Below are 14,721 nucleotides of genomic sequence, written 5' to 3' on the forward strand. Positions count from 1 at the left end.
GCTTCACCTGACACCATTGACAGTGGCTTCATCATTGCTCATGGTGGACACCATTGCAAAGCTAGTCGAACCTATCAGACCACCGATTCCTTGTAATATAACGACACAAAGCAGAAGGGGCCGTGAGACCCATCTGTAATTTTACAGCAGAAGCCACATTGCTGACCCGCTCCATTTCAGACCATTACTGTCTTGTGGCTGGGCCAAAGAAGAAGGTGCAAATATTAGGTTCAAGGAGAAGTCCCTAAGAGGCTCCTTCTAGTCTAGGTACAGAGGCCTTCTGTGATAATCACATTTGGCGAATGTAGCACAGCAGTGAGGCAAATCTGTGCATGTTCCCATAATAGTTATGCAATTGTTTAGTTCCATGTGACAGGTTGATCACTCTTACCTTGTCACCTTTTTCACCGTCCTGTCCACAGGCTCCTTTCATCCCCCGATCACCCTGAAACACAATAATGATCACTCATAAGCTGCACAACATCAAGATGAGATCTAAGCAGATTCTTCAGTACCTGGAACTTAGTGACAATCAATGTGCTGATCTACACTATCAACATACTGAATGATTGATCCTTCTCTTAACTCTTCTCATGTGGGATGGGTTATTCTACCAACATATCCAGGTCATGCGACTTCCGTACATTGAACATACTGACCATCAGCACACTGTCATCTACTAGCACAAATTCCATGCACTGACCTTTCATACCTTCTCTTTAAGTGACCATCAGATTGCTGAACCAATTCAAGAAGCACATCAATGTCCTGTTCTTTTTGTTCCTGTACTGTTGAATATGGTGACACTCCCTTGACTTTTGATACCTCATTGCACCTTTGCATGCAGTTCTTGCTACAACCCAAGCATGCGACACTGCTACACCACTGCAAGGTAAGGATTCTCTGATGGTTTCCCTCCTTCTCCTGGAGTAAGCTTCTTGGTGGCTCTACATTTAAACCTTCTACACTTAGAAAGGGCACCACTATAACAACCCTCTTAAAAATAATACCAGAAGAAAATGTTTCTCAGAAGCCTAACTTATGATAAACACTTCCCTATTACTGAGAGCCTTTCAGAGGCTCCAGCTCTATAAGAAATCCTATTTGGCTTATAATTCAGTCGGCTGTTGGGTGCGTTTACCTCATCATTTACCTGGTGGTTATTCATATGGATGCTCTCCAGCCACCCCCACTCGATGTAATCGTCTTCCAGCCATGTGACAGGAAGAGTATATGTTCCTTCACTTTTATTTTGTGGTGTTGTTATGTGCACCCTAAGTGGCTAAGGGTATGCCCAGACGTGGGTCCATTGCTCGCCGCACCACTGGATTCAAGCTAGCCTGGCTGAAGATGGGTAAAACCCCGAAACCGGTCATGGATGCTTTTTTTCTGGTCCAGGGAGGACCTAGCTTGACAGTTCGGGCTGGACTGTTCTCGTGGTGGCAGGGTCAAGACTGATTTGCATATGGCTGGGTCTAATCTGGGATGATGCACGAAGCAAAATAACGATGGATTAAACCTAGATTTGTTACTGGTGGTGAAGGTTTGAAAAGTTTCAACACTCTGGCCACTATTTTATTTTGTGATGTTGCAATGTTTCATCACTGACTTTGTTTTCTGGAATACATTATCTCCTCCTCCCTTTGGGTAGATGGTCTTCTGAAAGCCAAGGTGGCGGTTTGACATCTACTATCATTTACCTCTTGAGGAGCGTGGCATTTGTTTGAAGCACGGGTATCCAGCGTGGTGGGTTCAGCAAGGTTAAGATCATGCTAGATTTTCAGGATCACCATTGACTATTAAAGTGATTGCCATTAAGATTCACTGTATGTAACTTTACCTTTTGTGGATATCTTGTAAATCTGGCGAGGATCCAGCTATTCTGGGCTGGGGTTGGGCACCCCTGCTCTACATGTATGTATTTATGATAAGTATTTGCTTTTTGCATAGCATAAACCTAACCAAAAGGCATCAAAGTACCTTAGATGTTCAAAGACAAGCATAAAGTCAACAACTGTTAATGATTGTGATGTAGTGATCTTTAATGAGGTGCATCTGTAGCTCTTTTTAAACTGGAGCAGCTTAGGGGCATCCCTGAAGGATATGGGGATACAAGGGCATATTTACAAGTGAAAACGCAGGGATGTGCCATATTTACAATGGTAAGGCACATCCCTGCGTTTTTACTAGCACTGGTGCTAAACCCAGCTGCCTAGAGCCAACGCAGGCACCCTTGTATCATAGTTCAAGGGTGCCTGCGTTAAGGGAATGATTGTTTATGTGCAGGAAGGTGTCCCTTCCTGCACATAAACAATCACTAATGGTGATTTGTAACTCCTATGTGTATTGCATTGTGCAGCACGCGCAGAAATTGCAAATTGTCATTTTTGTAATGATTGTTTATGTGCAAGAAGGGGGCCTGCCTGCACATGAACAATCACTAGTGGCGATTTGCTGTTTCAATGTGCGCTGCACAATGCAACACACATAGAAACAGCAAAAACGAGGAGAAATTAAACCTTTTCTCCTCGTTTCGCCATGTTAAGACTAGGTTTTCCCTGGTCTTAATTTTGGTGCTTGCCCTTATTTATGCCACCCTTGTAAATAGGGGGCAGCATCAAAATCAATGGATGTTACAGCAGAACCCCCACGCAACACCCATTTCCCTCCCCTTTCACAAAAAGTTTATCGTGAAAGGGGGCATTATTTACAAGGCGTGTTAAGCAACGTTAAGTGAGTTAACGCCACCTTGTAAATAAGGTGAAGGGTTTATCGCCACAGGAACGTCGCAAAAAGTGATGTTCCTGTGGCGAGAATCCCTTGTAAATATGCCCTGTTGTTTCATATCCTGGTTGCATTGATGGAAAAGTCCTGCTGCCTTGTTTTTTTCTTTCTTACACTTCTTAGTCTGCAGTCCGATGGTGTCCTGGCTATGGGTGTGCCGAGAGCCAACAGAAATGGCGAGCTTGTCTGCATGAGAAGCAGGGGTACGGGTCATGATGGCTTTGCAAATCTGCAGCTGCTTTTGAAGATTGTGGTGGCCAGCAAGGGGAGCCAATGGACTCCCACCAGGAGGGGGGTGATCTGATCATATTTCTTCAGGTCCTGGATGAGACGTGCTGAGGGTGCCCTTAAGGGTGGCAGTGCGTTGTCAGGGAGGTCACGAAGCAGAGTGTTACCAACATCCAGATGTCAGAGTACAAGGACTTAATCCGCAGTTGTGAAGTTACTTTCTGGAAGTAAAAGTTTCACTTTCTTTAGAAGAGAGAGAGATAATACCAATCTGTCTTTTTTTCCTCAAATTGTTTGCAATGTTCTTAGAGGGTGAAGTTGGTGTCCAGCAAAATCCAAGTGACCATAGATCTGACAAGGAGTAAATACCCCTTTTGTCATTTAGTTCAGACGTCTGATGAATCCCCTATTAGATCTTTCTTTACAGGGTATTTATTGAATCATGGCATTGCAGAAAACATGACTATGGGCATGGGGAAACATTCTTAACAAGTAAACTATATCCACAGGACAGGTGTGGATCTGACAAGCATATATCACCTAAAAGAACTGAGATCATTGTGAAAACCCATCCTCAAGTGTATCCTGAAAGCCATGGTCTCAGTTCCCACGCGATGTGACTTGAAAAATGCATGGTGGCAACATCTTACGAGTTGGAAGCCAGCAAAGGCAACTTACCCTTGCATCGTGTTGAGGTCAGTCCATTGAGTAGGATGAAATTTGGCAATAGGAACACCTTATTTACAGTGCTTAAACATAGGGGAAGTGCAGTGTAAAATAACAAATAACTCCTTCGACGCTCATGACGAGCTCAGCTCGTCATGAGGTAACCTTCTCGTATCTCATGACGAGCTGAGCTCGTCATGAATAATGGGATTTACCGTTTTCCAGCGCAGGAGAGGGAATACGATAAGCACCAATGTGGTTAAACAGTAAGATACTTATATTAAAGATACCATGGAAATTGCTTGAACTGCACTTTTCCAGTGTCCCAAACTACTGTTTCCCCACACCACTTAGGCCCTCATTATGAGTCAAGTGAAAAGAAACTACCTAATTGAACTCAGTTATTCCAGACTTAGTTATTTCAGGTGTAGGAGAACCAGACCCAATTGTTCTGTGCACTAATCCTGCACCGTAAAATCACATGATGCTTTTACTGTGGAATTCCAAGTGCTATTAACATCTATAAAAATCAGTCCCACACAATAATTCCCCATTCCGTGGGGTTTAACCTTTAAGTTCACAGTACTGGGTCGGATGTACCACATGATAATGCTATATTTGCATGTGAATTTACCTTGAGGTAATTCTGCCCCAGTACTCTTCAGCTCATAACTAGGGCCTTAGAGGTGGAAGAACTGCTGGGTTTCTGTCAGTGAAGCATCTGCCAGAAGAACCCCTTGCACTGGTGGCCCTCTGTTCTTTTCCATCACTGCTTTTTATCAATCCCTGATCATCTGAAGATGGATCCAGTTTCATTCTTATGAGCCTTTCTTGTTCCAAGTACAGTTTGGCAGACTCTTTCATGCCACATGCACTTTTGTTCCCATCTTGTTCTGTCCGCTCTTAACACTTGCGTCAAAGTATTCTATGATTTTGCTCCTCATTCGTCCAACAGTTCCAGGACTCGCCTCACTCTTCTTCCAGTTACCAACACACATTGCTTAGTTCTGTATGCACAGATGTCCAAGATTTACAATTTGTAGGGATCCTGAGGTATCATGCTCTCTTTCAGCATTCCAGTAAAGACACAATTCCCAGGCATCTGTGCAGATGTACCATCCCTTCATTTTTCATCTGCCCCTGCAAGTTCTTCTGTTATTTTGACTTTTGGAAGAGTTTGTGGGATCACTGTCTTGCATAGTTTTAATCATAAATTTGTGCTGTACTGTACAGAGACTCACCTTGCACCACTTCCATTGAGTTGGGCCTTGATTCATGTCCATATCCACCCAAAGTAACAAGGGTGCTTGGTTGGCTAACTTTTCATCACAGACCGAGTACCCAGTGCTGTGGCTAGAAGGGAACCAACACACCCAGTGTTGATGGTGCTTGCTTGTCTCTGCAGCTATTCGAACCAGAAAAAGAGCGTTAATGTTCAACTCATTCTACCAACTGGTCTGTTCTTCCTCCTCCGGCATCAATACCGTTTCCTGGGCATTATCTTCTTCTCGTTCTCCATGATATTTACTTCAGATTTTTTGTGGTCGTAAAACAGTTGCTCTGTAGAAAATTGTCCAGTGGTAATGCATTCCTTGTACTCGTTTACACTCACTTGATTGAATTTACTGGTTGGTGAATGTATAACACTGGCACCTATAGAGCATTCATTATGGGGCCGATTCACAGAACTAATTTACGACATAATCCTAAACTTACTACTTTTAGTATTCACAGAAGGCATTTAGTAGGCTTAAGTTAGGATTTTGTCTTAAATTAGGATCTTGTCTTAAATTTGGATTTTGTCTTAAATTAGGGGTTTGTCTTAAATTAGGAATTTGTCCTAAATTAGGATTTTGTCTTAGGTTAGGATTTTGTCTTAAGTTAGGATTTTGTCCTAAATTAGGATGTGGTCCTAAGTAAGGATTTTGTCCTAAATTAGGATTTTGTCCTAAATTATGAATTTGTACTAAATTAGGATTTTGTCTTAAGTTAGGATTTTGTCCTAAATTAGGATTTTGTCTTAAGTTAGGATTTTGTCCTAAATTAGTTCTGTGAATCGGGCCCGATGACAATATACTGAATGTCTGAAGTGGATGTTCCTGTTGTAGACATACATGTTCTAAAATGCCATTGACATGTCCGTGCCTTGGAATATTCGGTTTCACAGAGTACAAAGAGTGAGAGTGACAGAAAGAGATAGAGAGAGTAAACATAAGTGGACACTGACCTTAGGTCCTCGCATTCCAAAGGGCCCCAGATCTCCTTTCTCTCCTCTGCCTCCTGGTATTCCTTCCTTTCCTGATAGTCCCTAAACAAGGATCACCAATAGAGCGTTAGTGACTGGCTGGCTCCTCATGTGCTCATGCAGAAGCAGTGAATATGTAAGTTAGAAAGGGATCTTACTGGTTCGCCAGGAAGTCCTGACTCTCCGACTTCTCCCTGCCAAAAAAAAGAAAAGAGAGTTAGGACATATTTCTATCTGGTGTAACTTCTAGTTATAGTGTTTTACTCAAGGTCTTAATCTGGATTTTCATAGCAGAGTGATACTTTGACATAAACATTAGCAGTCACCCAAGTTGCTCTCTGTTCTCCCTGTCTTGTCTTTGCTATGGAGAAAACCTTGAAGTCGCTTATGGTATCATTAAGATGTTGTTGTATCTTTAGCACTAATAATTATGCATTGCCCAACAACAGAAAGGTCAATCTCATGAGATAATGAACCATTCTATGCTCTTGTTTACATAGGTTTCACCAATGCCAGCGTATTGTCTGCCAACATTTGCAAAGACTTTACTGTTACCTTGGACATCTGTGACATTGCACTACTGGTGTAAACAGCTATAGGATGCAAACCTTAAAATCCTCTTCCCCAGCACGACGTGTCCTGCCCTCTTTGCTCCTCTAAGAGGTACAATGCAATGCTGAACTCTCAAATCTCCAATAGGGCACATCTCTCCTGCACCCGACTGTTATGGCTGAGATACCCGCCACCCCCTCTCAACACAATCCCCAAAGGAAGGGAAACCGGAAACAGTTCTGAAGTTTTTGGAAGAGGGAGGGAGTGACCCTCCCGGCCGTATTTATTAAAACATGAAACAAAATTAAAACATTAAATCAACAGTTTCATATTAATGTACAATTTCATTACCACATTGCGATGTTTGGCTAACCTTAACAGATTCTCTAATACAAAGGTTCTCCTAGCCGAACTAACATCCTACAAAACATTTACTTGAAATTTTGAAATTGTACATCCTAACGTTTAAGGGCCAACGGCAAGGTCGTAACCGGTGTCAAGATCCCTAAACCATAATTATCTCCCTCACTTGTGAGGGGCGACCGCACAGAGGCGTACCTCTAGTGCAACTACCAATTTCCCTTGACTTGACGGGGGCCCCAATAAAACTCGACGCCACTTAAAGGTCGTCCGAGGACTCGTGTGAGGTATCTAGAAGGTAGCGTAGACCCCACATCTGCCGACGCCAGACGTCGACGCCCCGGGAAATTCCCCAGGAGGGGGCTGTAACCCCTCCTACCCAGGAAGGGGCCTTGACCGCCTTTCCTTTTCTTTCGGCGACCCATCCTTAGAAGGGACCGCCTCCCCGTTGAGGGGCCAATGGCCACCTCCCCCGAGCGCTCCCATCCGTGTTGGGTGACGCCCACTCATAGGGATCTTCCAATTAGTGCTCACCGATCATGACCTTACCGCCCGACCAAAATAAATACGACAATGCTAATTAACTCACTAAACTACAAAGATATTGACTACTACAACTGTATTAAAAGCATGCTTACCAATGAACACTAAAGCAGAATTTCTTTATTCCCAAAACATAACCCAAATCGACCATTCTTTATTACATACTCAAAAATCATCACGGTAATACCACAACCTGTAAACGAAAATCAGAGTTATCCATCAACTTTATTCAAAAACCACTTGCTGTCCTCAGGGGCTGGTGGGTGGGTCAAAATTGGCTCTTCGTTCCGTCTCGAGCTCACGTGCAGCGAGGAGGTGCAGCTTCAGAGCACAGGAACAAGAGGATGCCTTCTGGTCTTGCTTCTCCTTTTATCCGTCTTCAGGGCGGGCGTAAACCCGCCCCTGCCTGCCCCAAGGGCGTGGCCAGCCGCGTCAGTGTCTAGGCCAGCCCACTCCAGGGCGGGAAAACACACGCCCCGGCTACGCCGCTTCGGGCATACCAGCCGAGACTCGCTTCCCGCCCAAGATGGCTTCCCGGGGGGATCGTGGTACTCCGCCATACGTTCGTGGGGACCGAGTGGTCGCCCCTTTCCATATGGCTGAGATACCCGCCACCCCCTCTCAACACAATCCCCAAAGGAAGGGAAACCGGAAACAGTTCTGAAGTTTTTGGAAGAGGGAGGGAGTGACCCTCCCGGCCGTATTTATTAAAACATGAAACAAAATTAAAACATTAAATCAACAGTTTCATATTAATGTACAATTTCATTACCACATTGCGATGTTTGGCTAACCTTAACAGATTCTCTAATACAAAGGTTCTCCTAGCCGAACTAACATCCTACAAAACATTTACTTGAAATTTTGAAATTGTACATCCTAACGTTTAAGGGCCAACGGCAAGGTCGTAACCGGTGTCAAGATCCCTAAACCATAATTATCTCCCTCACTTGTGAGGGGCGACCGCACAGAGGCGTACCTCTAGTGCAACTACCAATTTCCCTTGACTTGACGGGGGCCCCAATAAAACTCGACGCCACTTAAAGGTCGTCCGAGGACTCGTGTGAGGTATCTAGAAGGTAGCGTAGACCCCCCCCCAAACCCCACACAACTTACCACATCTGCCGTCGCAGACGTCCTGGCCCCGGGAAATTCCCCAGGAGGGGGCTGTAACCCCTCCTACCCAGGAAGGGGCCTTGACCGCCTTTCCTTTTCTTTCGGCGACCCATCCTTAGAAGGGACCGCCTCCCCGTTGAGGGGCCAATGGCCACCTCCCCCGAGCGCTCCCATCCGTGTTGGGTGACGCCCACTCATAGGGATCTTCCAATTAGTGCTCACCGATCATGACCTTACCGCCACAGGCCGGATAGTTGACCGGCTATCCGGACCCCCCACAACACTCCTACCTAAAGGTCATATTATAACGTTTTTAGCCAAGCTATGAAGTCTCCTATGAGTAACTCATTCCCCACCCGAGACAAATGCACACCATCCCCCAAATACATACTGTCATCATTAATACACCCATGCGAAATAGAATGCAGTGTCTTGGAACGGAACAGCCTACTCACTTTGTTATTAAGCTTTCTAACAGAATGATTCAAAGCAGGAACCGAAATAGCCCCCCGCCACACTTTTCGTGGGATCATATGGGACCACGCAATTGTGCACCCTGGAACTCTCCTTGCTAACCAACTTACAGTGGAAAGCATCGCCTCAAGGAGAAGTCGTCTACCAGTGGTGACCAAATCATTGCCCCCAAGATGCACTATGACTACAGACGGCGGTGACCTCGTCCGCCCTAACAAACCCTCGAAAAATGATCGAAACTGGTCAATACAGAGACCGCCTCTTCCGTAGAAGGACACCCTGTACCCGTATTCCCCAGCTACGTGAATCATGTCACCTGCCTTGAATACGTCCGCGGCACGCCTCACGTATGAGTGGCCCACGACCCACACCTCCTTTTTCACAGCCGGTGATGTCTGACCGCTGGCCCGGTGTTGGGTCGACTGCATAGTCCGCCCCGCCTCGTAGGCTTGCGCAACTGAAAACCAAAAAAAAACAAGAAGCGTGAGTACATCGTTACAGCTTCACAACATGTGCAACCGCACATACCTTTTATAACAATTGGAGGACCAACGCCCCACTCGTTTCACCTGTTCCACACTCAGACCCCTGGCTGTAGCTTCTGTCGCAGCCCCTATCCGAAAGGAATGGGTCCCAAACTCGCCCGGGTTCAAGCCCGCAGCGGCAATCGACATCGCAAGCACCCGCTGAAACTGAAATTTTGTCAGTGGGGTGGCGTCAGCGTGTCTTAACAAGGTCCCCCCCCATGATGCCACCCTTCGTGCTAGGTAATCTTCTAAACACTTTACCGGACACATGGAGGACCCGGGAATCCTGCGTATGATTATGCAGTCACCCATCCCACATTGATCAGTCTTGGACCTGACAAATGAGACAGTCATTGTCTCCCCCTTGATCTGGACGTGCTCCTGGCACAAACCTCCTGTCACGTCCTGTTTGTTCCTCGCCACTAGTTCGCTTACCCGCATCGCCCCATGAAATGCCAGCGTAAAAGCGGCTCGGAACAACACTGCCTCAAACTGAGATGAACATGTAGCAGGCAGTGTGGATAACAACTGGGCCAACCTATCCAAACCTATCGGGCGCCTATCATCTACTCTGCGACCCTCAAGGCGTTGCCACCCACGTAGCGCTTTCTGTACAACGAAAGACGCTGTCGGGTCCTGGATCCCATGAGCCCTAGCAACAAAGGAAATGGCAGCCCGATGCCTCTGAGCCGTGGCCACCGATTTCCCAGCCAGATGTAAAGACATCAGAAAATTAACCACCCATTCCTCGTGGCCCCAAAGCCCCTCTCTATCAGTCCCCAAAAAGGCCAAATAGGACCGGAACGCCCCTTCATATGCCTTCCTCGTCCTGAGTGCTAAACTTTCTCCCACGAGGTGACGAAGTTCGGGGCACCGAGAGACCAGAGAGCTTCAGGAAAGGGTGCCGGCTCCGGGTCCGCTGTGGGAAGAAAACCCCAGAAAGCCTGTATATGAAAACGAGACAGTGCATCAGCCGCCTGGTTCATTACCCCTGGGACATGTCTTGCTCTGAATAGCACATTCAATTGCCTACACAGTAAAACAATTTCTTTGAGCAGTCTCAAAATCAATTTGCATTGTGCTGCCTGGCTATTGATACACTCGACCACGGTCATATTGTCCGACCAAAATACCACAGAGTGATCTTTGAACCCTTCGGGCCAAGTTCTCAGGGCCACCAGAATGGGGAAAAGTTCCAGGAAAGCGATGTTACTTGTCAGTCCATTGTCATGCCACCATGCCGGCCACTTTTGTGCCGACCATCTTGTACCGAAGATGGCACCAAAACCTATGCTCCCTGCCGAATCCGTCCATAGCCCCAGCTCCTCAGAGGAGACTGCCGGTTTGTTCCAGACAACTCGACCATTGAAATCCGCCAGAAATGCCAACCAAATGCGCATGTCCTGGCGGACCTCAGCAGAGAGCCTTGTGCGATGATGGCCCTCCTTCAGGCCGACCATGGCTTGGGCAATCGAACGGGAAAAAGGTCGGGCCATTGGTATAACCCTCAGGGCAAAATTCAACTGTCCCACCAACTGCTGCAATTGATGCAGTTTAACCTTAGGTCCACATATACACATTTGCAGGGCTGCCCTGAACCTTAACACTTTGTCAGCTGGTAAACGAAAACAACCTTCGCTGGAGTCTAACTCGATCCCCAGAAACTCGAGGCAAGTCGAAGGACCCACAGTCTTACCTGGTGCCAATGGCACGCCAAACTGATTCATTAAGACACAAAATTCGGCCAAGGCCTGACCACATTCCGGATCCCCGGCTGCCCCCAGGAACAAAAAATCATCGAGGTAATGCATTACATGTTGGAAACCCGTCTTCTTTGTGAAGACCCATTGTAGAAAAGTACTGAATTTTTCAAAATAGGCACAAGATATAGAGCACCCCATCGGCATACACCTATCCATGTAATAATGACCCTGAAACGTGAAACCTAGAAGACGCTGATCGTCTGGATGTACCGGGAGCAACCGGAACGCTGACTCGATATCCGATTTTGCCATCAGCGCCCCGGGCCCCAGGCGATTCAAAATGGCTACGGCCTCATCGAAGGATGCGTACCGCACCGAACACACTTCCGGGTCAATAGCTTCGTTCACGGAAAGACCACGTGGGGCTGATAAATTATGTATCAGCCGGAACTCACCCGGGTCCTTCTTGGGGACCACTCCTAACGGAGAACAAACAAAATCATGAACCGGGGGTACATTAAATGGGCCGGCGACTCGACCTCGAGCAACCTCCTTCCGGATCTTATCCTGTACCACGGTCGTATGCTGCAGGACCGAAAGTTGATTTTTACATTTCTCCACACCCTGAAAGTCCCCTACTGGGATGCGGAAACCATAAGAAAACCCGTTCCGCAACACCCCAGCAGAAGTACGATCCGGGTATTCACTGAGCCAAGGAATCATCGCCAAGGTATCAATCGGGGTAGGTAAAGGCGCCCCTCGGACTACGTTAGACCTGTTTGGCGCCTCCTCTACCCCCGTTATCACCCGTTTTGGCTCTGCACGTGGACTCAGGATGGGATGTTTGCCCACACCCACTACATTCGTGTCTAAATTTGCACGATCCCTGGGGCCTAGTACATTTACCCCTGTTGAAGTTCCAACAAACCCCCCTTTTTCCTGTATTGCCGGCAGGCCTCGAGTAATTGTCGGTACCCGCATTTGATCGAAAGGGCGTCCCCGCATACTGGCGGGAGGATTCGCCAACGTTACTCCCCACCAATGGCATTTTTAACATACCAGTCTCCTTCATTTTATCCCATGACACAGAATCGTAACAATCCCAAGTTAAGTTTTTATCGTGTTCTTTAGCCTTTCTAAAAAGATTATCATAGCAGAACCAATGATTACCCTCGTGTGATATCGAGTACCCCATGATTCGTGACTGATAAGTCGGCAATTCGGGTAGCAACTCGGGCCTTCGTTCCCCCAAGATCGACGTAAAAACCCCCCATGCTTTGCCCCAATTGCCAATGTTTTCATTTACCTTGAAGGCGGCCATTTTCGCGCGCCACACACTCGGATGCATAAGGTCCTTCTGGCCCTTAACATGCTCCACCTCATAGTGATCAGTAAGTAACGAGAAGATGTTCACATACTCCCCTGCCCAAATCTTCTCTTTAATAGCCAACGGAACATGTTGACCCAACTTTTCCCTACGAGAGGGTGCTGACTCGTCCCTCGCAATCGGCAATGGCCGCTTACCTGAACTGGACGCTGCCTCTGCAGTCGGATTCGTCCCCTGTGGCTTGTCTACTGCTGCAGCCGGCGTGGACACCTTCGCTGCCTCCCGTTTCTCACGCAGTTGCTTCATCAGCACCTGCGCGTCGGCAGCCGTGGCGCCCTCGCTACCTTCACCCAACCACGCTGCTAATTGTGCTGCCAGCTCGGGCGGCATATCCTCCTTGGACACGGGGGTGACCACAACGGGAATCGGATTCCCTTCCTCCGGCACGGGAGTGGGTGCCTCGAGCGGGGCACTCGGACCTGGGATGTCTCCCCCCGCTGCTCCCCTCCTGGGCCTCTTGTTTTTTCCCCCCGGGGCTGCTCCTGCCAAAGGACGTTTCGGCCCCCCTTCCTCATCTTTATCCATCCGTCTTTTTAGGTCGGTCACCTCCTTCATGAGAACGCGCAACATCTGGTCAGAAGTCATGCGCTTTCCCGCCTTCTTCGGCATTCTCCAACCGAGTATCTGAAAAACAAACAAGAACGATTACAACGCTCAAAATTGGCTCTTCGTTCCGCCTCGAGCTCACGTGCAGCGAGGAGGTGCAGCTTCAGAGCACAGGAACAAGAGGATGCCTTCTGGTCTTGCTTCTCCTTTTATCCGTCTTCAGGGCGGGCGTAAACCCGCCCCTGCCTGCCCCAAGGGCGTGGCCAGCCGCGTCAGTGTCTAGGCCAGCCCACTCCAGGGCGGGAAAACACGCGCCCCGGCTACGCCGCTTCGGGCATACCAGCCGAGACTCGCTTCCCGCCCAAGATGGCTTCCCGGGGGGATCGTGGTACTCCGCCATACGTTCGGGGGGACCGAGTGGTCGCCCCTTTCCAAATTTCAGGTCATTTTCAGGTGTCAACATCTGTTGACAAAATTGGGGATGTACACTTTGAGATTTGGGAAGGTTCTGAGCATGGAGGGAGTTAGTTTCATTTTTCAGTGTTAATATTGGATGGTCTTTAGTTCTGTCTGGGTGAGGGTGGAGTCAGAGTAATGAGTTTGGGTTTCTGCACAATTGTAATGGTTGAGCAGCTTGCTGAATTGTTTCTTCATTTTATTTTTAGTTAACCCCTGACGAAGAATTGTAAAGATTCGAAATGCATTGGGAGCACGCTGATGTTATAAGACCACTTTTAAAACATGTTTGACCTCGCATGCCTTCGTTAAAGCCTGGGTTGGCAACGTTTGGCACCTGAAAATGTTGAATAAAGAATTCAAAGCGCAAACATGCTGTCTCCGTAGAGGTGAAATATTAAGAAAGATGCATGATTTAAGATTTCGGATTAACATTGATGAACAGATAATAATGAAGTAACTTTGGAGGAAGTGTTTCACTAAGGAAGGATTTCCTTTTCCGCAGTGCGACAGTCGGGTGCAGGAGAGATGTGCACTATTGGAGTATTTTTTCTAACTGAGCTGTGATGAGGCACTTCACGGCTTCCGCTGGCACGCTTTTCATCGAATGAGTTGGATTACGAGAGCAATGTATAAAGGGAAGGAGTGCAGTCGCTCAACCATGACTTATTAACTCTCAAATCTGCCAGCATTTGCCTGACAAAGTAAAGCTGGGCACATTGAGGCTGTTTTATTGACATGTCCTCCTGAGAGCCAATGTTACAGTTTAGAAATCTGAGTGCAACATCAAGTACAGCCGGGCAGTTGTCACTGCCACTGTTCATGTGGACGATGACATGTAGACCACGCCATACCCCGAGGTCCCAGCTATTGCTTTAAATGAAAACTATAAAGACAACGGGGCATATTACCAAGCAATAGCGAAAATTATCGCTATTGCTTGGTAAGAAACAAAAATTTACCGCTGAGCTGCGGCGATTTTTATCGCAGATAAACCTTGGTATTACCAAGGTTTATCGCAAATGCGATAAAAATCGTCCGCAATGCATGAATATAACTGAAAAGTCCACGATAATCAGGCATTACCGAGCTAATGCTCTTAGCCATGTTATCCACCTCCCATTGGATAACATG

General features: G+C 47.1%; 1 protein-coding gene across 1 annotated transcript in view; it reads right to left on the reverse strand.

The window, feature by feature from the left end:
• The window catches only part of LOC147693060 (uncharacterized), a 294,395-nt gene that overhangs the window by 17,260 nt on the left and 262,414 nt on the right, over positions 1 to 14,721 (reverse strand). The window contains exons 62-64 of the mRNA XM_086939574.1: positions 6,082 to 6,117; positions 5,906 to 5,986; positions 392 to 445 (exon numbers count right to left, since the gene is read on the reverse strand). Of these exons, the coding sequence (XP_086795700.1) occupies positions 392 to 445; positions 5,906 to 5,986; positions 6,082 to 6,117 (171 nt within the window). The remainder of the gene's footprint in view (positions 1 to 391; positions 446 to 5,905; positions 5,987 to 6,081; positions 6,118 to 14,721) is intronic.

Source organism: Lissotriton vulgaris, chromosome 9 (genome assembly GCF_964263255.1).
Source record: "Lissotriton vulgaris chromosome 9, aLisVul1.2, whole genome shotgun sequence".
Classification (NCBI taxonomy): domain Eukaryota; kingdom Metazoa; phylum Chordata; class Amphibia; order Caudata; family Salamandridae; genus Lissotriton; species Lissotriton vulgaris.